Consider the following 27,936-nt stretch of genomic DNA (forward strand, 5'->3'; position numbering starts at 1 on the left):
AATATAAAATAGCTATTAAAATGACGGCAGACGACTGCACAGATGTTTTAAAATCAATCTGCCTCCTGTGAGCTGAATGGTCACATGGCCCCTGCCCCACCTGTGTTAAATCAGGAACTAGGCAGGTTTAGTCCCTTTAAAAAAATTGCACTTATCCTTTAATCTGCCTGTTCTTGAGTTTAGATTCAACCCAAATATTTCTTAAAATGGAAGGACTCCAGCGTGTCTTTGTTCTGAATGTCATTTCAATGTAAGACAAGATACCAGATTGAGACAATGCCTTTGGAAACTACAAGGAACTTCAAATAAAAATTGCCAGTCGTAAATACAAACATGGGCCATTGCTTTAATGGGAAGATTTTTTTTTACAGTGCTATACACAGTAGTCAATTACATGTTAGAATCAGCCCTGAATATTAATTATTTTACCTTGTACCAAAGGTATTTTAATTAAATTTTAAAGATGTGGCTATTAAATCAAAAGGTAAGATTTTCAGTTCTTAAAGATAGTGCATACAAATTTCATTAAAAATCTTCAAGCCACCCAAATATCTTTACAGATATAGCAATATAACATACTACTGCAAAATATGTTTTGTTAATTAGAGATTTCTCAATATTTAAAAAAACAAAAAAACAAATGCAACCATACACAAACCTTTCAAAAACTTTGGGTCAAAGTACAATTGACCAACAAGTAGTCAAGTGGATTTCAAAAGCATATTCGAATTTGTACACTTAGCACCAGTGACCACATGAATTTCTACCTCAAACAATTTCCATTCATGCATGCAAGATGCTTTTAACCTATCTTTTTTGCCCTTTGCTATATAATGGACGGGAATATCAATGCATGCCCATCAATTCTTCCAACAGCGATCGGGTCAAGCTGTGTAGTGTGGGTCACAGGTGTGTAGCTTAGTGAATGGTGAGTCCAAGAGTGAATCTTCTTAACCAGTGGAATTTAATATTTGAGGAAGAAATAAAGGAAGGAATGAGGAGGATGAAATGGTGCGATGGAACTCAGTGTCAAATCAGATTCACAACAACGAGTATGCAGCAGGAAAGAAAGATTAAGCAAAACTGGTTAGCGAATGAAATTACATTTCCAAAAATTAAAATTTTATTAAAAATAGAACTTCCAATAACATTGTGTCTTCAGTGCAGTTAATGTGAAAATGTAGCAACCTCAAGAAACACACAGGAAGGTTCATGGTGAGCTCCTGGTTTTTACAAGGCTGAAGAAAGACTGGCTAAAATCACTAGCTGGTTGATAATTCATGTGGAATCTCTCCAACATCAAAGGACGGTGGCCTGTTTACGCATTCATATTGTTCTAACACTTATTTATTCATTTTATCCCTGTTAGCACTGTAAAATGATTTAGAGAGTTCTGCAAAGAGAAGGCACCACAAATTTATTTCCACGCATTTATAAACAATAGACATTTGGAACATCCCCCATTTAAAGTAATTTTACAACGAAACAACAAGGCAACTCAAAGTGAGGATAGATGACAATTAAGCACATATTTATCCTTGAGAGATAATCAACAGAGCATTATTGCTCTGTATTCTGTGCATTGCTAGAGCACTTTTCTTATACAAGCTGCCAGGTCCTGTGGTGTCGGTTTTTCAGCACTACAGTTCACGGTCAGTCCCTCTGATACCATGGCTTCAGCTGTTGTTGGTCCTATTGCTGCAAACTAAAAAAACAATTTAACAAAATAACCAATTTTTCAACTAACGTGAATGAATGAAATTTATTACACTTAAGAGAAAATCATGTTACCAGGGCACTGTACAGCACGAGGCCTTTCATCTTATTGTGCATGTTGTCCAAAAGAAGTAGTTGCCTAATCCTTCAGTAATCCCTTACCAATTCCCAACTCTTGACCCATCATCTTGAGAGTTACAGTACTCGAAACTTGTAAGACACAAAGCTCACATGAGAATGGATTATTCCATATACTCCAGTAACTTTTCACCCCTTATCAAAAATCTTTACAGCTTTTCTCTAAAGACTTTTCTCAATACTTACAACCCTCAGAGAAACAAAAATCTACTCTTTGACTTAAAACAGCCAATCGCTTAATATATTTTAAAAGTTTGGTTTATTATTGTCCATAATGAGCATTTGTTCTATGTTATCCCACAAGAGAAAGCCATCCTCTTTATAAGTCTGTTAAGATATCCAAGGATCTATATATTTTATTCAAGACTTCTTCCTCTTCTAAGCAGTTATAAGGTTAGCTGTCCACCCTTTTAATAACCGACTCATATTAGGTCTCTGCCTTGTAATCCCTCCCTGACCAACGTCCAATGCATTTACAGCTTTCCTCAAACAAGGATATACAGAGTATTCAAGATGCAGTCTCCCCAAAACACGAATGATTGAAGCTGAACCTCCTAATCCTTGTTAGTAATTCCGTTAACATTAGATTAAAACATCCTTCCATCCGTAATTACTTGTTGTACTTGCATTCCAGTCCTATACAAATAAGACACTGGGACACACCAGTTCTCTCAATATCTCAGACATCTGCGATCTCTATTAGATGATTCACTCTTCTTAATTTTACCAAAATGGACAATTTCACAATTGCCAGATCTTCATCCACTCAGTTAACCTTTATAAATCCCTCTGCTGCCTTCTAAATGTTATTTTTGAAACTTACCTTTCTATCTAATTTTGTGTCCTTATCTTTTGCAATCTTATCTTTGGTGCCTTCATCCAAGTCAATGATACAACTTATAAAGATTTGAGGACCATGCACTGATCCTTCTGGCACACCCACATTAAACCTTGCCAAACAGAAATTATGTATTTCAACCGACTCTGTTTCTTATTAGCCAGACAACCTATGCCAAAGATAGACACAAAATGCTGGAGTAAATCAGCGGGTCAGGCAATATCTCTGGAGAAAACGAATAGTTGACGTTTTGATTCGGAACCCTTTTTCAAACTCCATGCCTATGTGCTGTCTTCTGGACCAAGAACTCTTCCAGTTGGCTAACTAATTTCCATTCACGTCAATGTTACCCTCCAAATCATTTTGTTTTCCATAATAATGTTCGATTGGCACTAGGTATCACAAAATGCTGGAGTAACTCAGCGGGTCAGGCAGCATCTCTGGAGAGAAGGAATGGGTGACGTTTCGGGTCGAGATCCCATTCCTTTTCTCCAGAGATGCTGCCTGACCCGCTGAGTTACTCCAGCATTTTGTGATACCGTCGATTTGTACCAGTATCTGCAGTTATTTTCCTACACTTCGATTGGCACTAGATCAAATGCTCTTTGGAAATCTAGATTGAAAACATTCAACATTCTCCAGACATTCCCAGGCAGTGCTGGGAATTTGATCCTTTCTAGAAATGTATCCACTTCCTTTTAGAATGCAAAAATTGAATGTACCTGCTTACAGCGTTCCCTGACTGCTTTGACGTTTCAACAACACCCACATAATTAAAAAGAATTCTGGTTATCTTTGTTTTTTTGCCGATCAGCATTATTCTATGCACACTAGTTCCTTAACCTTTTGTCTTTCATAGAGGCAAAACAATTAATATACAAGAGGACATTTGGCCTAACGGTTCTGTGCCAGTTGAAAAAGATCTACTTTGAACTTGGTCCATTGCTCTGCAGGTCACAGCAATGATGTAATGAAGTATTTCTTAAATGTGACGAAGCTTTCTACCTCTCCCACATTTCCAAGCTGTCCTGACCACCCTTCTTGGTGTAGATTACTTTAACATGGGACTCTAAATCAGGAGGCACGGATTTAAAGCAAATAGATCCTTCCCACTTACTCTGTCTCGGTCTCTCGTAATTTTACAATAGATTTCTCCTTGGCCTCTTCTGTTCCAAGAAAACAAACTTTGAAAGGGATGATCAAAAGGATTTTAAGATCAGTCAAGCACAACAAGAAATGCATTTTACAAATACTGTACCTTGATTTGATTAATGGAATCTCCAGCCAATTTTTTAATGGTCTGCAAACAAAATCTGACACCAGAAGGACTGAAAAATGTAATACTTGCTGGGATACCCTAGCAGAAAAGAGGAAAACAAATCATTTTCTAGTTTTAAACTGTAAATTACCTTGAGAAGCTGGATGATATTTCACTGGACTAGTACTGCTGCCTGTGGTTTCGCCATGCTCAGAACGTACAAGGAAAGTTTTGTTGGCCTAGAGTATCCCAGGTTCCCACAGTGTAATGTATGTACTGATTGGTGCACTGATGAAACCCCTTCTCCAGAAACATCACTGAAAGCTTTGACAACTGCTATACTCCACCCTCAGCTTTTTGTTGTAAAGCTATCATTAATTAGTTTTTAAAGGACTGACATAAAAATCATGAATAATTAATAAAATTAAAATTAAATAATTATTCTAAAATTAAACATTAACTATCATCAGCTCAAAGTACTTATAAATAGTTAAACTATAAACTAATCTGAAATAATTAAAAACAAGGAACTTATCTTTCCATTTGCTTGAAATTTACAATGTTATAATTCATATTAAAATCAGTGTGGTTTCAGATCCTGAACTTAGCAATTTTACACTTCCCTTCCCTTTAGAAGTTGCACATATTGTGGCCATCGGAGAGATTGGTTTATCTGGCAGAATCCACTGAATAATTCATTTACAGTGTCTTATTTCATTTCGGATAAATAGGAATGCACTGCATAATGATCTGAATTGCATACCTGCTCTGAAAAATAATCAGTTAAAGCCTGCTGGAAGGAAGGATGTGGAGATGTTTGATAGATGGTGAAACTGTCCAACGGCACATCTGAAATTAGTATAAATATTTGTAAACTTTAAGAAAAATAAACACTTTAGTGCAAAAGCTCTAAGCGTTGTATCATCACTGTGTACATTGTTCTCTATAGAAATGCAGCGAATCTTAATTAACATTATTTCCCGAGGATTGATTAAAACTATTGTATCGACTAAGATTGATTTTTAGCAAGTGCAGAAGACACATATATTCTAGTAAAATGTTAGAACAAAAAGGGAAAGTTTTCAAACATTTCTGAGAAGAGAAATTTGGCTTTCAATTTTGAGAAATAGGTTTAGATTTAAATTCTAAATGCAATTCTATTTTCATTATATATCTTCAACACTAATTGTTCCTCACATAATTAATACCTACTCTTTTCATGTAGGTATCTGGGGAGTGTCTCTTTTTTAAGTGCACCACATGGAAATAGAAGAGGCAGGGAAATTGAAGAATTTTCTGTTGAAAGCAGAGCAAGATTTTATTAATTAACAAAGGCTCAAAATCTAATCAAAATAACAAAGATGCAAATCTACATTTTCCATCTATGAAATTGCGGGGGAGTGGGGGAGGGGGCGTGGTAGTACAAATCATCTTATCATTGTAGTATATATACACCATTCACATAATCTATTTTATTGACTGACACATCTTTGAAATGTGAAATTGCCAATTAGCTAGTGATTTTCTTAATATATTTTTAAATAGTTCATTGTTATACAAAAACCTGAAACTGCTAATAATAAAAGAAAACTATCTGAAAGCAGAGCTGTGCAAACGTGCTTGGGCACACATAGACGATGCTGCTTTTTGACTCACAACAATATGCAGTGGAGTGCCCAACTTTGATCTAGCAACTGCACATTGCATTCCACCAATACTATCAGGGAATAATTGATGCAGCACAGCTGATAGAATTGATTTTCTCCAACTATCGCACATATTATTAGCATTTTCTACTTGCTACTAAAAACAAATCCAGTACAATAACTGATACATTGAAGAATATGCAAAAACTCTCATAAAAAGAGCTAAGACAAGGACTATCACACTGTTAAAAGACATGTGGACAGGTACATGGATAGGATAGGTTTAGAAGGATGTGGACCAAATGCAGATATATGGGACTAGTGTAGATGGTTAGAGTGGGTAGGTTGGGCTGAGGGCCCAGCTTCCACGCTGTATAACTCCATGATTCTAAATGACCCAGTTCAGTCACTTTTCCATCTTAAATAAAAACATTTTTTGCACAAAAATCAGTATGATATTATGAGTGAAAGTTGTTCACAGCAATAAAATGACCACAGCAATAAAATACATGAACTACATGTGAAATTGTTTTTAAAAAAATCAAAAAATCTAAATGTTTATTCACTTACTTGTACAGATATACTCAGCTAATTTTTCAGCATTTCCAGATTCTTCTCCTAGTGGTGCAAGGCCAATTTCCTTTACTTATAACCAGGAAAAAAGTTTTTTTACTGATTGCTGAACTATAAATACACATCAATCAATGTGACATTAAACTGGGGGAAAGCTGACAATAGTTCTAAATAATCTGACTTAGTATTCAGTTCACACATTATCATAAGAACAGCTTAGTCCTCCACTTTGCGCTTTTTCAATATGAACACATGAATTATGGCCTCTCATGTCTGCTCCACCATTCAATGACATCTTGGTTGATCTGATTTTCAATCCTAACTCCACTTTACCATCAATTCTTGGTAACCTTTTATCCCCTTACTCATCAAGAATCTATAATTCTGGCATAAAAGCATTCAAAGATTCGTTTTCACTGTCACCTGTGGCAGAGTTCGAAAGAGTAGACCCTTAGAGAAAATAAATGTCACCTCATGTCAGTCTTAAATTGGCAACCCCTTATTTTTAAACCCCTTATTCCTAGTTCTAGATTCCCTCACTCAAGAAAATATCTTCTCTACATTTATCCTGTCAAAATCTCTTAGGACCGACCTCATGTTTAAAAGAAATAATTTTTCATTCTTATAAACTCCAATGAATACCACCCGAGCTGATGTTTTCCTCCTAAAACAGTTTGCCCATTTTGACACAGTCTGACACAATTGTTCTATAACATTTTTTGTTGTAAATATAAGTACAGTTTTAGATTTCCAGATTCAAATGTTCTAGGCAAAATCCTTGTTCAAATGTTTCCACATAGGTCCACAAGCATGAAATGCTTGAAATGACAGCTTCTGCAGAGATCACAGCAGGTCAGGCAGCATCTCAGGAGAGAAGGAATGGGTGACGTTTCGGGTCGAGACCCTTCAGTCTGAAGAAGGGTCTCGACCCGAAACATCACCCATTCCTTCTCTCGAGAGATGCTGCCTGACCTGCTGAGTTACTCCAGCACTTTGTGATACCTTCGATTTGTACCAGCATCTACAGTTATTTTCCTACGCTTCTGCAGAGACATCACTTAAACCCTATCTAATACTTATTCCAATTTACACACACGGTTCTATTAGAGAATATTCAAGAGTAATAGAATGATGTGGATAGGAGCCATTAAGTTAAGAGATATTAAGAAAATGAGATCTGCCCAGGTCCACACAACCACATACCTTTCCAGTCGTTACTGCCCCCCCCCCCCTCCCCATATTTCCTATTTTCTTTCACTCCCCCATCTGCTCCACCTGGCCAGCACTAGCACACTCCTCCCTGTGTCCTTATCCCCACAAACCTACTGTTCCCATCAGCCCACTACCCCTCCCTTATTTGGGTCCACTCTTTTTTAAATTAGATTTTATAATCTTCAGCACTTTATCATCTCCACATCTCTGACCTGCCTCTATTGCCATCTCTGCCCTTCCCTCCCCCACTTGACTCTATTTGCCAATCAACCTCTACTTGCCTAATCCATCTATCACTTGCCAGCTCTTGGCCCACTCTTTATGCTAGCTACTTCCCTTCTACTCTCTCAGTCCAGATGAAGGACCTCAATCCAAAGCTTGGACTGTCCATTTCACTCCACAGATGCTGCCTGGCCCGCTGAGTTCCTCTAGCAGTTAGTTTAATGCTCCAGACTACAGCATCTTCATAACAGCTTTTGGTCCCTGCCTGATACAATGTCTTTTATATTTTCCCATTCACTTTCAGGGATCCCTTTACTGCTATTAATCCTATTTTGTTTCTATTCCTCACTCCCAGGCATCTGATTCTCATCCTGTGAAAATGGGAAATGACAAAAGGCTCAATAGTTTTAAATTAGTATCGTATTCTAAATTTATTCCAAAATTATTTTTTCACTATAATGTTTCAGAAACATAATTAATTTACCATTTATTTTCCATCCAAGTATTACTTTACATATCTGTAATGGACATGAAAATAACTTTCCTTACCCAAATTTGCTGTAGATCTTCCTACAACATAGATAGGTTTTTCATTCCATTGTTTTCTTAAAGAATTATTGTACCATGCTGTTAAAAAAATTAGGAAATTTGATTAATATCATTGAAGAAATTTAGTTCAAGATTATAGATTTCCTGATATTATATTACCAATTGCTTCTCCTTAAGCTTTTCACTGTATCTCAATAGTTGACACAATAATTCAGTGCCAATAATTATCAATCACAATCAACAATATTACCAAATATAATTTTTTTCAGAGTTTGCATTTAAAGAAAACATTGCTAGCCTGTAATATTTATCGGTCAGCAAACAATTATTTAATGATAAGGCATTAAAAAGCAAGTGGATGAAATATACAAAAAACAAAATGCTGGAGAAATCAGCGGGTCAAGCAGCACCTGGGGAGGGAAATACACAGATGATGTTTTGGATTGGGACAGTTCTTCAGACTGATTTACAAGATTGATTGATTGGACAAATAACCAGTTATGTCGAGAGATTGGAAAAGCTGGGGTTATTCTCCTCAAAACACAGAAGGATATCAAATAATAACGAGACAGAGTACAGAAAGGAGATTGAGAACTTTGTACTTTAACTTGGTGCTGAGACAACAACCTTTCCCTCAATATCAGCAAGATAAAACAGATTGGGATGGACTTTGAGAAGCCAAGTGTTATATGCACTGACAGCGCTGAAGAAGAGATGGTTGAAAGCTTCAACTACTTAGTAAATATCATGAGCAACTTGTCCTGGATCACCCATATCGAAGCAATGGCTGAGAAAGCAGAACAACTCCTCTACTTCCTTAGAAGACTTCGGAAGTTTGGCATGTCCCCAACAACTTCTACAGGTGAGCCATGGACATTTTTTTTTATTGGGATGCATCACAGTGGTTCAGGAACAGTTGTATCCAAGAATGCAAGAAAGTACAGAGTTGTAGACGTAGCCCAGACCATCACACGAACCAACCTTCCCACGGTGACTCCATCTACTCTTCACGCTATCTCAGCAAGTCCACCAGCTTATTCAAGGATGAGTCTCCCTTCTCCCATCAGGCAGGACATACAGAAGTGTGAAAACACATACCTCCAGATTCAGGGACAGTTTCTTCCCAGCTGTTATCAGGTAACCGAAACATCCTATCACCAACTAGAATGCGATGCTTACCTACAATCTATCTCATTGGAGAGCATCGGATTATCTTTAATTGGACTTTATCTTGCACTAAACGCTATTCCCTTTATCCTGTATCTGTACACTGCAGACGGCTTGATTGTAATCATGAACAGTCTTTTCACTGACTGGATAGCACGCAACAAAACATTCTCACTGTACCTTGGTACACACGACAATAATAAACTAAACTAAAGGTTGAGAGGAGATTTAATTGCCCATGATTTGGTATCATTCCACAAAGAGTGGTTGAATGGTATGATGAATACACATGAAAATTCCACATTATTATGAACTAAACTAAGAGAAAATACCTGAGAAAACACAATGTCCAATTATTGTAATTGTAAAATTACTGTACAAGGAATCTGATTTTTTTTTTAAAGCGTTTTATTAAGACACAAGAAACTGCAGATGCTTGAATCTTGAGTAAAACCTAAAGTGTTTGAGGAACTCAGCAGGTCACAGACTATCTGGGTAAGGAATGGACCAGCGATGTTTCGGGTCAAGACCATACTGACTGACATTTTGAGTTGTTACCCTTCTTTACTTGACCATTCCCTCCCTAAAAGCTGCCTGACCCACTGAGTTCCTCCAGCACTTTGTGTTTCTTTCATTTTATCTAAAGTAATTAATAGTGGTGGCTCCCAAGGGTCGGGCCATACCACTACCGAACCCCTCGGCACGGGAATGGTCCAGTCCAGGGGGGCGGCCCTTAGCTACGGGGATGAAGGGCAGGGTTTTAGGCGCAATCTCTCTCTGGCAGACTCGATTGGTCTAGAGACACCACAAAATAAATCCCTCCCAAAATACCTGGCTCCTCGCCTTTATTTCGGGCTTTTCGACGCCCCACATTGGTGACCCCTTCGCGGCTCCCTCCACCTGTGCCTCCACCGGCCCCTCTGTCAGCCAATTTTCGTACGCGGTCCGGTCGGGTTGTGCGACCTCCAGTGCGTTTCGTGCCTCCGGTTCTGGAGGGGGTCCTGTGGCGGCTCCCACGGGTCGGGCCATCCCACTACCAAACCCCTCGGCACGGGATTGGACCAGTCCAGGGGGGCGGCCCTTAGTTACGGGGATAAAGGGCGGGATTTTAAGCGCGATCTCTCTCTGGCAGACTCGACTGGTCTAGAGACACCACGAAATAAATCCCTCCCGAAATACCTGGCTCCTCACCTTTATTTTGGTCTTTTCGACGCGCCACAAGATGAGAAATAACACCTCACAATTACAAATATGATTATTGTTAGAGGATAATAATTCACTTACCTTCTCTAATACCCCCCTTCTCACATAGACATAACTTCACAGCATTTACAGCTCCGGGACTGGTAAATATCAGGCCACCATAAGCTTCAGGGTGTGCAAGCTATGTACATAGAATGAAACTATTATTGCAAAATTAATACCTTACAATGCAGAAAGTACAATTTAAATGCCTATTACAAAATGACTATAAAAGTTCATGTGAATATCACAATTACTTGACCAAGTATTCAAACTTTTCACAATAACCTTCTTTAAAAAACAAACATTATACTTAATCACCATTAATTTCAGCACTGAATCTCAACTTCAGCTTGTAATTGTATTCAAAAGCTAAAATCTCACTTTGGATATAATCATTCTGCATAACAATTGTCTAACCAACCATAGACATGCACTAGTCTATGTAGAAAACACCTTGACTCTACTTAGATAATAAAAACAAACAAAAGTCACCTGTACATTTCTTAAGCAATTATCACATTTCAGTAGCTAAGAGCAGAAATTATTCATGTTCAAAGAATGTTTACTTTTCATTTTATCGTGAAAATTCACAAATGTTTCCTGTCCCAAATGATTTGATCTTACAAGTTCAATGAGTTAGTTAATCATCTTTTACTTGCTAATCTGAAACAAAGTAACCCATACGGAAAAAAAGGACACACATTGCTGGAGTGACTCAGCGAGATAGGTAGCAATCCCTGGGAAACAGGGACAGGTGACGTTTCGGGACGGGACCCTTCAATCCTACAAGGAATCCCAATTATCCACATCTGACTAATATACAACTCTGTAATAAGATGTACAGCAATGAGCATTATTAAAGTAAATTATGAAAACATGGTCAATGAAGAATTGTTTTCACTAACATTTTAGAATGACAGACCAAGTGGACCCGTTGGGCCCAAACCACTCCTGCATTGGTGCAGCACCCTCTCCTCTCCCACTCCCCCCTCCCTCCCTCCGAGAGCAGCCCGCGGTTGCCATAGCAACCCGCCTCCCGGCCCGGGCGGCTGCCATTGGTGGAGCCGGGGTGGGTGGGCAAGAGTCCTGTCCCATCCCGGTGCGGGGATGTTCAATGGTAGACGGCGGAGGCTCTCCCACTGTTGCTGAGCCGCTGGACTCTGGGCAGCATGGCGAAGGTGCTGAGCCAGCCAGGGAGAGGAGGGGGGATGGAGGAGGGGGGGATGGGGGAGCCGAGGGCAGACCCAGCGGCAGGCATAGGCCTCAGCCTCCACCTCCACCTGGACTCACCGCTGCCGCTGCCGCCTTTCCCCTTGGCCCCCCTCAGGCTCGCGGTTACCCAGTCATGTCCAGGCTCAGGCCCAGTCCCAGGCTCCGGCTGCTTCCCCCGACACCAGGCCTGGCTCTCCCGCTCCCGAGACAGGCGGCCGAGCCCTGCTCAATGGGCCCCAACTGCACAGGCACGGACACGTTTGTTCTGCGCAAGCGTGGATGCGGCAGGCATCTTATGTAAGTACCAGATCAACGGAGCCCCAATTGTGCATGCGTGGTTTTTTAAACTTTAAAATGTAAATAACTTTAAAAATATAACACCGATTTCAATGAAACTTCTTCCATTGGACCACAGGATAACGGTAAGGTGGGCCTAAAATTGTCGCACTATTGTGTACCGTTTTGGCTGTAGTTCAGGAACAAGCGAACAAACAAGAGTTTTAGTATATAGATTGTTTGGAAACTAATGAGTTTATTTGCTAAATGCATTGTACCAAATGCATTATTTTCCTACAGCAATGTACAAATTTAACTCAATACTCCCAGCAGTTTACGACAATTAAATTCATCACACAACTGTTCGGACTACAAAACGCATTTGGATTTAATGTCTCACAAAAAAAGTGGGTATAAGGCTTTGTGGATATAAAATGAAACATATTGTAATAATGTCATGTTATATACTGTTACAGATGTGACAAAATTGCTAATCTATATTTACAACCTCAACCTACATTAAAACGGCATAAAGTTGCAGTTGTAAAAATTAACTGTAATAACAAAAAATGCATAAATGATATTCCTACTTGTATGTAATAATATTTTAAACAAAGGCTGGATTGGGCTGACTGTTGCTGGCTGTTCCAATTGGAACTGGCATAATTGAGCAAGAAACTGAAGTCACATACTTCGAAATCTATTTGTAAAATCCTGAACTTTCATAAATCATGGTGTATGGAGATGGTTTGGTTGTAACATGTTGAGTAATGGTTCCCTGTTTGGAAATGGTTAAATGGACTGTGTCAGCTAAAATGGAGTTGTCGACAAAGCCATATGCATGCTTCTCTGCTAAATTAACAGCACCACATTCAAGCAAGCAGTTTGCTTAGAAAAACGATTGAATGTTTTGGAAGTTTGCTTAAGCTAACTTATAAGGACCTTGCCATGAAACCACCTGCGGGGTCACTAAGGCAAACTGTTGCCTTCCCAGAGACATCCAAGATTAGCTCGATGCCTGTTGTCTCAAATAGCTCTTGTTTTCAACACCAAGGAGGATTTCTAGTTTGAAAGGATAAATTCCGGTTAAACTCGGGCTTTTGGGTATAAACATGCCTGTTGCACATGAGCTTATGGGACCGCCCTCAGAATGGGTCATGACCGGTGCCAAGAGAAAACTGCGAGCTGTGCTGCGGACAGAACTGGCTGCTACTCATTGGGGGTCCCACCAAGCATTGTTAAGTATGTTGTTAAGTATAAATGATTTGTCCTCCATAAAACTTGCGTTGATTAATACCTTGTTTGCGTCGGTTCCGATTCCGAAATCAAATAGTCGCCGTCAAAATTATTAAGACAAGTGTTGCTTGCACCATTACACATGGCTAAACTCAACATGTATAGCTTATCTGGGGAAAAGCTTCTACAATTATTTAGCTTTGATTTGGTGTTTATAATTATTTGTTCTTGTACTTTTAATTTTTATGTTAAAAAACTATCTTCAATTTTAATAATTTGTGAAAGTCTGAATAAAAGACAATTAAAATCCTAGTGACAATTTTCACAGTTGAAAGAGCACAATTTCCCAAGCTGCCAACCATCAGGAACAGCGCCTTTGTATTTTGCTAATAAGATTGTCAGCTTTCATACCATACAAATAGATAGAAAACATTTAGGGCCAAATAAGGGCAAACAGGACGATGGGGCATGATGGGGCATTTTGGTCGGCATGGACAAAGGGCCTGTTTCTGTGCTGTATGACTCTATGATAAATGGACTTTAGGTGGCCTGGGTAAGTGCAGATATGAGTACACTTCAGTCACTGATTCCGGGAGAGGAATTCAAGTAAACAAGATCTGGTCGAACATTTATATTTTAAGTTTCATCTTCAAAATGTTTCACAATTTGTTTTATTGACATAAATAAGTAATTGTACAATTACTACACAGGCAGTAAACTTTAAAAACCCACAAGCCAGTTTCATTAGTTACATTATTCACGTCAACAAGTACTTTTCATTTATATTTTGCATCTAATTATTTCGAAGATGCTTCAATGAGTAGACAAACAAAAAATAGTTGAATCGTCAAAGGAGATATTTGTAGATAAATAAACAAAAAGTTGGTCAAAGAGGGGTGTTTTTATGATGCATTCCCAAGGAGGGAAAGAATGCAGAAAGTTAAGAAGGGTTACAGAGGAAGTATCAGAGCCTAAAGTTTACACAGCTGGCAGTAATGCATTATTTAAACTTGTGGATGCTCTGATGGTGAGAAGTGTAGAATGTTTGGAGAGTTATGGGAGTGGAGAACATTACACAGGAGGAATAAATATAAGTCACAAAGTTGTTTTTAAATCTGTGGCTTCGCTTAACTAGTTGGCAGTGTAGGCCACCAATCACAAAGATAATGGGTAAACATATGGCATAATCAGCAGAGTTTTGAATAACATGAGTCTATGAAATGTTGGGCCATACATGGGCAGGTAGAACGAGTATAGATGGGGTCACCTCGGTTGGTGTAGGCAAGTTGTGCTAAAGGACCTGTTTCTGTGCTGTACGGTTTCCATGAAGAGGCTTAGATTCAGGATGATGGGATAAAGACTGAGTAGAACTGCAGACAATGGCTTCAGATTTCCCAGTTCTACTGTTCATCCATTGAGAAATATTGGAGGGTAAAAAAAGACAATGATGAGAAAATGCTGAGGCCAATGTTGAAAGTGCTGTCATATTTTCTGATAATGTTGCTGAAGGACAATGAATATCTGGAAAAAGAATGGATCCTCTAAGATTACCTGAAGTAATTATGTGAGTTTGTGAAAATAAGCTGTTACTACTCATTTGGAAAATAATGGAGGAATGTTGGAAGAGGATGATGTGGTCAACTGATTGAGAATGTCAGGAGTTTTAGATTATCAGTGTCATGAGCATACAGGATATATTTAATGATTGTGATCAGCTTCACTTCAGTGCTGCTCCATGGTAAATAAAACTGGATTATAAAAATTCAAACAAGAAGCTTCAAACAACAATGGCATAGATTTGAAAGGTAAAGGCCAATTTGGGGATGGTAGTTTTAAATGGTGAATCAGTCATATACATTTTTTTGAGGGAATGGATGACTCTGGATTGAAAGAAGGGACTGGCATAACTGAGGCATTAACAATATCAACAAACAGTTGAATCCAGGACGAGAAGTTGCACGATTAGCATTTTGATAGGGGAACAGTATCTATCAGGAACAAGGTCTCATGGACTAGATGATTTATTCAGAGAACTGCCAAAATATTTAAAATTTGGTCTGGTGGTTTGCAGAAGGAAGAAAAGTGATCAGAACAGAAAACTGAATAGTCTAGTTGTTAAATGACCTCCTTGCACTTGTTATCTGTGTTCAATGTGAAGGAGACAGAGGAGATTGGTTGCAAAGAAGCTGGGTGCTATCGCTGCAGATCAGGGTGATCATGGAGCAGTATGATGGAACATTTTTTCCAGATGAGAGCAGGGTGATAATATTTGTGGTTCAGCCAAACCCAATGATGAACTGATGATCTTTAGGAGTACTATGGCATGATAAACTAAAATAATAATAATAATAATATATTTATTTTATATAGCGCCTTAACACATGCACAAAGCGCTTTACAAATACAATTAACATAGAAACAAACAGACAAACAGACAAACTATCCTGACGGAAAAGCGGCGAATAATCAACGCCAGCGTCCTCTCACGTCAGGGTCCAGCAGTAGACATTAAAGAACACAAGACACACAGATACAATTTTTTACACAAAACAGCCATCACAGTGATTGCTCTAGGCATACCCTCACTGTGATGGAAGGCAAAGTCTTATCTCCTCCTCGTTCTTCTCCCGTGGCGCCACGAGGTGATCGAGGCTCCCAACCCCTTGAAGCCCCCACCGGGCGATGGAAAGTCCCAGGGTCGAGCCGAGCAGGCCGATGAAAGTCCTGAGCCCCCACCGGGCGATGGAAAATGCCGCGGCCGAGCCACGCAGGGCGATGAAAGTCCTGAGCCCCCACCGGGCGATGTAAAGTGCTGCGGCCGGGCCACGCAGGGCGATGAAGGGCCTGCGAGCGGGTCGATCGTACCTCGTGCTTCGGGGCGGTCGAAGCTGCTACGGCTGGAGCTCCCAAAAGCCGGTCGCCAGCCAGGGACCTGCGAGCTCCCGATGTTGCGGTCTGCAGGGCCCACGGCCGAAACCTCCGAGATGGTAAGTCCAGGCCCTGCGACCGGAGTCTTCGAGGTCGATCCCAGCTGGAGGCCGCCGACTCCACGGTGTTAGGCCGTAGCGCGAACGGAGATACGACACGGTAAAGGTCGCATCTCCGTTGAGGAGGAGATTTAAAAAAAGGTTTCCCCCAACCCCCCCACCACCCCCCTACATACACAGAATTAAAAATAAAACAAAACGTACATTTAACATCAACATTGACTAAAAAACACAACAAAAAAAAACGGAGAGACTGCCGGTGAGCCGCAGCTGCAGAACACAGCCACGCCCCTGTCATGTAATGCAATCGGTAATATTATAACATTGTAAAATTGTTTCATGTTTTATTTCTATTTGGGCTCTTTATTATAATGTCAAAGTGATTCTGTGCATTTAATTTTTTTTAAACTATATTTCAGTTCATAATTTTTTCTCAATGTTAACTTAATTTGCTGTTTTTCCTGCACTTTTCATAATGCATCCATTTCCTAAAGACTGATTTCCATTGCCAACTAAAAATCACTTTTAAGATTTGCAAACTTCAATAGAGTTCTGAATTACCAATGACATGGTGCACAAATCCTCATATTTTCTGTGACATCATTCAGACGTCTTCACTAACATAACACTATCATCTCACTATCTTACAAAAGGTACAGAATTAATTGTCTAAGTGTTCAATATTTCACTACCCGTTACCTTTTTTGATAAGTCTTGAAGCGATATAAACTCAAAGGATAAAACAGGAATTAAAGTTGCTTGAAGGCCATGTGAAGCAAATTCCTGAAAACAAAAAGGTCCAAATTATAAAACATTACAGAAATTAATTTATTGCGGTATGAAATTGTAAAGCATCATTTAGATCTTGCGTATTCAAATAAAATCTTCAGCTAAGATGTCTGGCATAAAGTCTGTGTTGCATTGAATAACATTTCTAAGAAAATAGTTTCAAGATTTTGGAGTGGAGTTACTTCAGCACTTTTTTTCTTTTTTTGTAAGCCAGCATCTGCAGTCCCTTCTGTCTGTTTTCAATGTTTTGGTTATTTACCACGCTATACAAATACAATAACAGCAAAGTGATATGAAATATTACAAAAGTAAAAATATTTCAGGGGACTTACATGAATATATGGATCAGGTCCCAATTCTCCTTCCTTAGGATCTTTAAGCAAAAGGACTTTCATTTCTCACACTTCATCCACATTGTCAAGAAGTCGAATGGCAAATAACTGAAATAGCTTGGAGCACAAGACCATAAACTGTAACTTACACATTTAATTTCAAGATAGCATTGTGTCAAATAATCATTGATGACCTCTTTGTAGCAACACCCTTTCTGACAAAATAGATATCTCCAATCAAACTTAAACCCATCATGATGATCCTGCAGTCAGGAAATCACCAATTTAAACAAATGTATTTTTAGATAAACCTTAACCGTTCAGCTCCTGTGGTTCCTTCTCGTTAGCATTATTGTATTGCAGTTCACAGTTCATTTATTCACTGAGACTCTAGTTTACTTTTATATAAAAATGAAATTATTTGGAGCTTTTCACTTTTGTTTTCAAACACTTTGCTGAGTAATTTTGCCTTGTTTCATCCTATAACAAAAAATCACGTTTCTTTTTGTGCATTTTCTTTTCATTGTACATGCAACTGGCTGAAACTTAGATCCTTTCACAGTGTTGTACATTACATGTTCACTTTCCATGTTCCTCCTTACGTTATCCTTCACTTTCTTCACCACATATCTAGAATGTATGCTTTTCAGCATAGAACTTCTATCTGTTTCTGACAGCTACAATGCATGCCATGTTTTAAGATTCCCAGAAATACAATGGGTTCTGAAGCAACTCAGCATTCCACCTTTCTAACAAACCTGGCCAGCAAACATAACAAACGTCAGTGGCATGAGGTCAAAACTGTGCAAGTATCATTGAGTTCTTAGAGTTAGCCAAATAGGTTAAGATTTCACATGTCTTCAAGTTAAAGCACCCTCTCCTACCAAATACAGCTACATGGCCTGAACAATCCTTAATTAATCATTTGGTTACGAAAAACACATGGAAAAGTGACAGTGTTGGAGTAACGCAGTGAATCGGGCAACATCTCTGGAGTACATGGATAGCTGGAAGAGATGGGCAGGACCTAATGATTAAAAGATGGAGGTAGACACAAAATGCTGAAGTAAGGTCAGGCAGCATCTCGGGAGAGAAGGAATGGGTAACGTTTCGGGTCAAGACCCTTCTTCAGACTCCCGAGAGAGGCAAAATCTCTCGAGATGCTGCCTCTCCTGAGATGCTACCTGACCCGCTGAGTTACTCCAGCATTTTGTGTCTACCTTCGATTTAAACCAGCATCTGCAGCTTCTTTTCCTAATTAAAAGGTGGACATAGGTGAGGGGGATTTTTGATGATCAGATGGTTGGACAAAGGCTAGAGATGAAAAGACAGAATGTATGAGACAAAAAGATTGAAGAGTTGCAAATTGTGAAGCTAGAGAAAGGAATGTAGATGGAAGGGGAGGAGGAGGGGAGAAATACACGAGTCCAGGTGAGGCACAGGGGTGAGGAGGTGCAGGGGGTAAGAGGTTGGGGTGTGGTTTGGTAGTTATCTAAAATCGGAGAATTCAATGTTCATACCGTTGGATTGTAAGCTACCCATGCAGAATAAGAGATGCTGTTCCCTCAGTTTGCATATCCTCACTCTGGCAATGGAGGATGCCCAGGTCAGAAAGGTCAGTCTACGAATGGAAGGAGTTAAAATTCTTAGAGATCCAGTAGGCTTTGGCGAAACGGTTGCCAATTCTAGACTTGGAATCACTGATGTACAGGAGGCCACACTCTTCCCCTTCCTTCCCCCCCCCCCCCCCCATCATCTCTTTTCTGGAGGTGTAGTCCATATAACTGTGAGAGTAGATGTCAGTTGATAGTCTATCCCTGCTGGAGACAAAAAAGATCAAGGGAGAGAGGTGTCAGAGATAATTAAAGTGAACTCGAGGGCAGAGTGGAAGTTGATGGTAAAGTTAGCAAAATCAACATGTTCCAACGCGGGTGCAGGAAGCAGCCCTGATGCTGTCAGCAACGTAGTAGATAAAGAGTTGGGGGTGGTGCCAGTGTACAATTAGAACAAGTACTGACAGTCTGATGTCATTACAGGGGACAGACTATTGACTTGCGTCGACTACAAACCCACCGATTCCCACCCTGCTTCTTGCAAAGACACTATCCCCTCCATAAATTCTCCGTCTCTGCTACATGTGCTCCCAACTTGAAACTTTCCATTCAAGGTCCTCTTTCTTTAGTAAGCATCATTCCCCCCCCTGCTGTATTAGGTATTGACAGCAACATTAATGAAAAGGAGCCACAGGGGCTGAAGCAGGCACTGTTAATCCCACAATTGGGTTTCCTGTGTCCCTTAGTTCTGCTCACATCATCACTTCACACATTGGTTGAGTTCATCTCTCACGCATTCACTGATCCTGCCCCTCTGGAGGAGGTGCAGGTGAACCTCTGCCACACCTGGAACGACTGTACAGGTCCTTGGAAGGAGTTGAGGAGGGAGGTAAAGGGACAGGTGTTGCATCTCCTGCGGTTGCAGGGGAAAGTGCCTGGGGAGGGGGTGGTTTGGGTGGGAACGGACGAGTGGATCAGGGAGTTACGGAGGGAATGGTCTCTGCGGAACGCAGAAAGGGGAGGATATGGGAAGATATGGCCAGTAGTGGGATCCCGTTGGAGGTGACGGAAATGTTGGAGGATAATTTGTTGGATACGCTGGCTGATGGGGTGGAAGGTGAGAAAGCGGGGGACTCTGTCCTTGTTACGAATGGGGGGAGGGGGAGCAAGAGCGGAGCTGCGGGATGTAGAGGAGACCCTAGTGAGAGCCTCATCTATAATGGAAGAGGGGAAGCCCCGTTTCCTGAAGAATGAGGACATCTCTGATGCCCGAGTGTGAAACACCTCGTCCTGGGCGCAGATGCGGCGTAGACGGAGGAATTGGGAGTAGGGGATAGACTTTTTGCAGGAGACCGGGTGCGAAGAAGTGCAGTCAAGATAGCTGTGGGAGTCAGTGGGTTTGTAGTGGATGTCGGTCACTAGTCTGTCTCCTGTGATGGAGATGGTGAGGTCCACAAACGGTGGGGAGATGTCACTAAAATTTGCTCGCTGTTGGCAAACAGTTGTGTGATGACACGAATAAATAAAAGCCCATCACTTCACACATTGGTTGAGTTCATCTCTCACGCGCTCACTGATCCTGCCCCCTCTGGAGACGCGCTCTCCGCTGCCGCCGACATAGATGTTGGTGAGCGGCAGCAATGGCAGGCGGCAGTGTGTTGACTCCGTTTTACCACGTCGCCGCCGCCGTGTCGCTGCTTCTCGATGGTTCCGCCCTCAGCTCAGGCCGGCCTGGGCCCGCACTGAAAGCCGCCCCCTGATTGGCTGCTCCCTCTATTTCCTCCCCCCCCCCGGCCGGGCCCGCACTGAAAGCCGCTCCCTGATTGGCTGATCCTGCCCAAAGCCGGCCGGGCCCGCACTGAAAGCCGCCCCCTGATTGGCTGCTCCCCGGCCCCCCCAACACCGGCCTGTACCCGCACTGAAAGCCGCCCCCTGATTGGCTGCTCCCGCCCAACGCCGACCGGGCCCGCAATGACGTCAGCAAAACACCTCACCCCACGTGGGCCGTTGGGGTCATCATTTGGCCAACAAACCCGCGATAATTTTGCTAACAATGGCAGAATCCTGTAGAAGGCGCAGTTTATCGGGAGACTGGTTACCGGCTCGGCCGCCGCCACTGCCACCGCCGGTGGTTCTGGACAGGGGAGTGTCTGAGGGGTGAACTTCCGGCGGCAGTTCAACAAGATGGCGTCGCTGGCTAAGCGCCGCGCTGTGGACCAGGCCGTGGAGAACGGCAGCGGGTCCGGGTCCGGGTCCGAATCGGGGGGAGAGTCCGATGGAAGCAGCGACAACTCCGTGCTGGACCCGCAGCAGGTGGGTTCAGCTGCCGCGGGATCGCGGGCCCACGTGGGCCGGGAGATGGAGCGGGGGCCGGGGCTGAACTGCGCGCCCGGGTAGTGGGATGGGGTGTTTCTGAGGGAGAGGAACGGGGGATGAGGTTGCCGGGGGGTGGGGAGCGTGGAGTAACTGGAGGGGGCTGGGTTGGCGGGGAGAGGTGCTGTGCCCTGGGGGCGGGGCGGGGGGGGGGGGAGATCATGAACCTGCTGGTGGGGTGGGGGTGAACATGCTGGGGGATGGGGTGTGGATGGTGGGGTGTGGGTGGTGGGGGATGGGGTGTGGGTGGTGAGATGGCGTGTGGGTGGGGGATGGTGGGGAGGGGAGGGTGGTGGTGGGGGGGGGGAGGGTGGTGGGGGGGGGGGAGGGTGGTGGTGGGGGGGGGGAGGGTGGGGGTGGGGAGGGTGGTGGGGGGGGGAGGGTGGTGGGGGGGGGGGGGAGGGTGGTGGGGGGGGGGGGGGGAGGGTGGTGGGGGGGGGAGGGTGGTGGTGGGTGGGGGAGGGTGGTGGTGGGATGGCGTGTGGGTGGTGGGATGGGGTGTGATGGGATGTGGGTGGTGGGTGGGGGTCGGTGGTGGGGGTGGGGAGGGGTGCCAATGTCACTGTTTCCTCTGTCGTGCCTTACCACCACCACTTCCTGTATTGTATTAACACCTTGGAGTTTGGGATAGTCAAGGGTTTGCTTTCAGTTGAGAAAATGCACCTCTGGCAGTATAGTTCTTGCTCAAACTAACTTTTATTGTTGGGTCTCTACACACAAAATGTTATATATTACACTTGGTTATCGTGGGCAATCGGCAATAACAAATTATTTATCCCCCCCCCCCCCCCAATAGTCTGTTACATGGTGGGTTTACGGTATCCAATTTTCATTGTCCATGTTTTCTGTTTTGCAGGAAGTACAAGTAGATTTTGAAGCACATACCATATCTGACAGTGATTGTAGTGGAATTAAGAGACTGTTACAGCAGGTAACCTGTGAAGTGTAAAGTTATCTTACAATAGGAATATTTATGTGGTTTGGTTCATATGCTAACAACTGTTGTCTTTATTGTTTACAGTTATTTCTCAAGGCCAGTATAAATGTCACGGAATTAGCTGATATCATCATACAGCAAAATTATGTTGGAAGTGTTGTTCGGGTACGGTAACATCAACCACAAAGTGGTTATCATACATTGGTTTAAAATTTATCTGAGCAGAATTTAGGGGAATAATAATGACTGGGTAATAAGAATATTGCTATTTTGATTTCGTTGATTAACCCATCAAATTTTCTGTGTGCATCTTGCTAAAATAAGTTAATCTATATTTAAAGAACTAGTTTTACTTGATCTATCGGTGAATATTTTGTTTTTATCTTTTAAGATATGCAAACATTTCATATCTACTGAAAAGCAGAATCATAAAAATCTGTCTTAAAACCGAATGCAGGAAACATTCAGAAATTCAGACAGTGCTGATTTCAGACTTTTACATAATTCTTTATTAATATTAAAGAATTGAATGTGGTAGCTTAAACAATACTTTATTAAAAGTTATAATACATTGACGCCATCTCCATCATAATTTTATACACCTATATATAAGATCCCTCAGTCTCCAATGATCCCAGGAATAAAGTCCTAGCCTGCATATCCTCTCCCAATAACACCATCCCGTGAGTCCTGGCAATACACTTGTAAATCTTTTTTGCACTCTTTCCAGCTTAATGACATCTTTCCTATTGCACTGAACAAAACGGAGTGCAGCCTTGTCAATGTTTATTTTTTGAACTTCAACATAGTGTCCCAACTTCTATACTTGATGTCCATACAAATGAAGGCCTGCATAACAAAAGCCTTATTCACCACCCTGTCTATCTGTGTCACCACTTTAGAGGAATCATGCATGTACTCCCAGGTCCCTCTTCTAGAACATTCGACAAGGCTCTACCATTCACTGTGAAAATCCTACCCTCCACTGACTTCCCAAATACAACTAGCCTGGAGTACTTTGTTTGTCATTCCTTGGTTGAACTGCCCAACTGATCAAGATCCTGCTGTATGTCTCGCCAACCTCTTTCACTTGCTATGATACCACCTATTTTAGTATCGTCTGCAAACTTACTAACCATGCCTTGTACATTCTCATCTAAATTGTTGATATAGATGACACACAAAGGGCACAGCTCTGACTCCAGAGGCACACTACTAGTTGTGGTTCTCCAGTCCAAAAAACAATATTTCACCATGAACCTCTACTTCCTACCATAAAGCAGATTATACATCCAACTTGCTATCTCTCCCTAGATTCCATGATATCTAACATCACAGAGCAGCCTACCATGCAGAACCTTATTAAAGGCCTTGGTGAAGTCCATGTAGATTACATCTACTGCCCCACCCTCATCAATTTCTGAGTTACCTCAAAAAACGCAAACAAATTTGTGAGACAAGTTCTCCCCACAGACAAAGCCATACTGACTATCCATTCATTCCTGTCTTTCCAAATGCATGTTTATCTTATCCCATAGAATCCCTTGCTGTAACATCCTGCATGGATATTGGGCATGCTGGTCATTTACATGGATGAGAATTTTGTGGCTGAGAACCTGCTGCTGTCATGCAGCTGGTTAGAAGTCAGAAGAGTAAAACAGAATATTGGTGTGCAGAGCAGGTCTATTAGAATGGGTAAATGGTTCAGGTGAATATTTAATGTCTGCCTGATAATTTCTCTTTCCCCAAATCTTGTATTTGCAATGTTCCACATAAATTTCAGCTAGGAATAAGAATAGTACAATCTTAAATATTGCTGTTATATTTACTTGCAACTTTTTAAAAGTTACCTGTACAAGCCAACTTAGAATGAGAACCGTTGACATATAACAATTTTGATATTCCTGTCAAACTTAATGTTTTAAGTAGTGTACTATAGTTGTACATGTTCTGAAATTAAAACTCTAAGCCAGGTTTCAGATACCTAAAGTTATTTTCTATTTCAAAGCAAGCTGAAATCCTTGATGAAAATAGTGATGAAGATGACGAAGGTGGTGTTTTTGGATTTATCACAGTTGTAAATCTGACTGAAAGAAAGGTATGTAGATTACATGCATTAAGTGGTCCAATCAGAATGGTACATTCTTTGGGACTGAACTATTCTTCACACTTGATTTGGATGTAAAATAACGTTTGGTCATCTATACATTGTAGAATAGTAATTGTAACTGGTTGCTTAATTGTTTTGCATTAGAAGTCCTCTTAAGGAACTTAATTGTTTAGCAATTGCAAGAATGCTAACTTCTAAGTTCATGAAATACCATTGAGTTATTTTAAATTTGTATTGTTTATGGAATCAACTGCAGCTCATTTTGAAAACTGCAGGGAAATAACGAGTCATCAAGTATGGAAAAGTTCTTTTTGGCCCACACCATCCATGCCAACCAGGTTTCATAGCTGAACTAGTCTGGTTTGCCCGTGTTTGGTCCATATCCATCTAAACCTTTCTTTGAAGATTCACCATTGTACTTGCTTTTACTGTTCGGGCAGCTCCATATGCCACCTACTGCGTGAAGAAATTGCCCTTCGGGCTTCTTAAATCTTCTCTCCTTAAATCCTGCTCTCTAGTTCTGGATTCCTTCACTCTGGGGAAAAGGACTGACCATTTATCTTATAGATGCCTTACAATTTTGTCTACTACATAAATGCTCAGTATGGGGGCCTGACTGGAGCTCAGCCCTCTTACACTCCAGGGAAAATGTCTCAGCCTTTCCATATAACTTAATGCCTCAAGCTTTAGTAACATAGCACGTCATTCCAACTCCTGTATTCCATGTCTTTACCAATGAAGGCACGCATGCTAAACATCTTTTTCACCACCCTATCTGCCCACATTTCCACTTGCATGGAATTCTATCTGTACCTTTTGGTCTCTCTGCTCAATAACTCTAAAGGGCCCTACCATTTACTGCTCAAGTGCTTCCCTGGTTTGGGATAAATTAGCCAGAATTGACATCCTTATGTAAACTTAGATAGCCCTCCTTGTTGTCAAATGTAATACCAATTTTGGTATAATCAAATTTATTAATTATGATAGACTAGAATGATATCCAAACCATCAATATAGATGATAAACAACGGTGGACTCAGTGGAGTTCTTTGCTGCACACAACTGGTCACAGGCCTCCAAACAGAATCTGGGCCTCCACTGCCACCTTCTGAATCCTTCCACCAAGCCTATTTTGAATCCATTGGCGAGCTCACCCTGGGTTCCATGTGGGCTAGCATGGGAGTTTGTTAAAGGACTTGAAGTCCATATTGACTAATGCCCACAACCCTCATCAATCCTTTTGGTGACATCTTCAAAAACTCTAGATTGAGATATGAAGCTACTGTATCTTGTCTAATAACTCTAGCTATTGTAATGTTGTGAATAATTTGTATGTTTCTCGGGAGAAATGGTGCCCCACTTTGCTACATTTCCATATCTGATATTTATTGTAATGATCAGTTTGACTATCTGATTTTATCTCATTTTAGGGAACTGAATCAGTAGAACAGATTAAAGATTTGGTTCTGAGCCAGTGCAAGACCCATCATCAGACGGCAGCTGAGCAGCTGGAAAAAATACTAAATGACAACAGCAAGCCGGTGAACTTTCTCATCAGTGAGCGCTTCATTAATGTGCCACCTCAGATCGCTCTGCCCCTGCACAAACAACTCCAGTAAGGACCCATACTGAGCAATTATGTTGTAATAATAGGCTTGTTTGTGAACGGGAGGAATACTTGCATTTCTACTCCAATCTCATACTTGTACAGTGAGACTGGTTAAAAGTTCTTGTTATGGATAGAAACAAAGCATTGATTAGTGTTTAAGGCAGTCTGCTGTTCAATGCATACTGTGATAATTGTACTTGCTGGTTAGCATGTTCTGTTTTATAAAAAGAGACAAGATGACAAGGATGTTCATTAGGCACTTTAAATCTGCTCTTTGTATTTAACAGCTGAGAATGGCATTTGTTGATATAGAGTTAAGTTTTATTTCTGTAACTTAAAGGATCCTTATAAGTATTTTTTAAATGTTGGTGCATCTTGCCTAATTTCATGCCTTCCAGTAACTTTCAAGAACAGTCTAATTCTCATTTTATGGCACGCCTGAAATGGATGCACATTTTACAGCCTACATAAGCTATTAGTGACAAAGTTCATGTGCCTTGAAGCTGCTGTTTTTTTCATTGTAAAAGGTTACATTTGAAAACCATCTCTAACATAACAGTTTGTATTATTGTGGGAGAAATGAAACTGTCCAATGAATGTTACAGATCTAGCAGCTTACAACTGGGCACCCATAAGGTATCATGGGGCACCAACCAGTGACCTGGCATAAATAAATGCTCTACTTTTAATGATGTTTACTACACCTTAGCCATAAGGCATTTGAAAATAAGTGTAACCAGGTAGTAATTGCAATTAGCAGAATTGCATACTGCCAGTGATTGAATTTTGTGCCTTCCTTGCACTCCCAACAGCAATTCAGCAGTAAATCAGCCTGGTTCAATGGAGAATGTAAAAAGATAAGACCATCAGTAGACATTTGTTCCATAATGTAGGAAACCCACAATCTGCGTTTATCTACATCTTTCCATTTTCCACAAGCGCAGTTAGTCTCGTAACTAGAAAGTTGGAGCAAACTTCTAACAAATTAAGGAATTAACCAATGGGGAGGATAGATTTTATGATGCATGTCACAGTTGCAGTTATAATCAAATAATATAGGTGCAGATATTTTAAGAATCTGTCACTGTGCTTCAGTCAATGGATGATCATGCTGCACGTTTTTCCATTGATGCTGAGTGCTTCTGAAGATTTGTTTCGCTTTCTGATTTCCAGTGTTGCTGTCTTCTGCAATATACTTAAATTAATTTCAAAATAGTGCACTTCAATTTACCATCTTATTTGTAAGCCATGTCATGGAAATGTTTTCCTAGTTTTTTTTCTTACTTTTTGATTGTTTAGAGCAGAATTGGTTGACGCCCAGAAGACTGGTAAACCTTGTGGCAAGTGTCATTATTACCTTATCATCAGCAAGGCCTATCTTGAAGTTGGAAAGAAAAAGCCAAATCAAAGAGGCAAACCGAAAGAAGATTTAAAATTTGCAAATGCAGAAGACGAGTTCTTTTATGAGGTGGGTTATTCCTCTTGCCCTTTGCTCAATGTTGTTAGGTTAGATCATTTATGCTTCAAGCTTATGTCAGAATTAGCATGTTCCACATTTCATGTGTTAATGTTATACGTGAAACGAATATACATCCATCATCATAATATAAAATTAAATACATTTTGTTTTGTACCTTAATTTTGATTTCCCATTTCTAATTCTTTGCCTTTGTTCTAGCAATCCACTCTGAAATTCAGCTACAGCGTGGAAAATGAGTGTGACAGCTGTCTATCTGGACGATGGTCATTGGATGACATTCCCATGAAACCTCTTCGTGTTGTGATGCTAATTCCTGCTGACCGTTCAAATGCAGTTATGGATAAACTCAAAGAATACTTATCTGTATAAACAATATATTTGACATGATTTTAATGAACAAATAAAATTTGTTTTTGAGACAAGAATATTAAAATCTTTTACAAAGTAAATCTGAAATCTAAGCTTCGAAACAATGGAG

The 27,936-nt window shown here is 40.9% G+C and overlaps 2 protein-coding genes across 8 annotated transcripts; one reads left to right on the forward strand and one right to left on the reverse strand.

Annotated features, from left to right (window-relative positions):
- Nucleotides 1-340: 340 nt before the first annotated feature.
- On the reverse strand, nt 341-21,092 carry uros (uroporphyrinogen III synthase). Of its 7 annotated transcripts, none has more exons than XM_078413617.1 (10): nt 20,944-21,092; nt 17,397-17,513; nt 16,975-17,058; nt 10,604-10,703; nt 8,153-8,230; nt 6,167-6,241; nt 5,163-5,246; nt 4,714-4,799; nt 3,951-4,049; nt 341-1,705 (listed from the first exon to the last, which is right to left on the reverse strand). In XM_078413617.1, the coding sequence occupies exons 2-10, from the start codon at nt 17,457-17,459 to the stop codon at nt 1,586-1,588; spliced, it is 789 nt and encodes a 262-aa protein (XP_078269743.1). In that variant the 5' UTR covers nt 17,460-17,513; nt 20,944-21,092; the 3' UTR covers nt 341-1,585. The 7 variants fall into 7 exon arrangements, with proteins under 7 accessions (XP_078269743.1, XP_078269745.1, XP_078269744.1 ...); XM_078413619.1 differs by having other exon boundaries at nt 21,049-21,088; XM_078413618.1 differs by lacking the exon at nt 20,944-21,092 and adding an exon at nt 20,516-20,686.
- Nucleotides 20,941-27,911, forward strand: bccip (BRCA2 and CDKN1A interacting protein). Its single transcript, XM_078413616.1, has 7 exons — nt 20,941-21,262; nt 22,179-22,253; nt 22,344-22,424; nt 24,268-24,357; nt 25,800-25,984; nt 27,278-27,446; nt 27,657-27,911. Exons 1-7 carry the CDS (start codon nt 21,134-21,136, stop codon nt 27,825-27,827), a joined length of 900 nt encoding a protein of 299 aa, XP_078269742.1. The 5' UTR covers nt 20,941-21,133; the 3' UTR covers nt 27,828-27,911.
- The last annotated feature ends 25 nt before the right edge of the window (nt 27,912-27,936 follow it).

This window comes from Rhinoraja longicauda, chromosome 16, assembly GCF_053455715.1.
Source record: "Rhinoraja longicauda isolate Sanriku21f chromosome 16, sRhiLon1.1, whole genome shotgun sequence".
Lineage (NCBI taxonomy): Eukaryota > Metazoa > Chordata > Chondrichthyes > Rajiformes > Arhynchobatidae > Rhinoraja > Rhinoraja longicauda.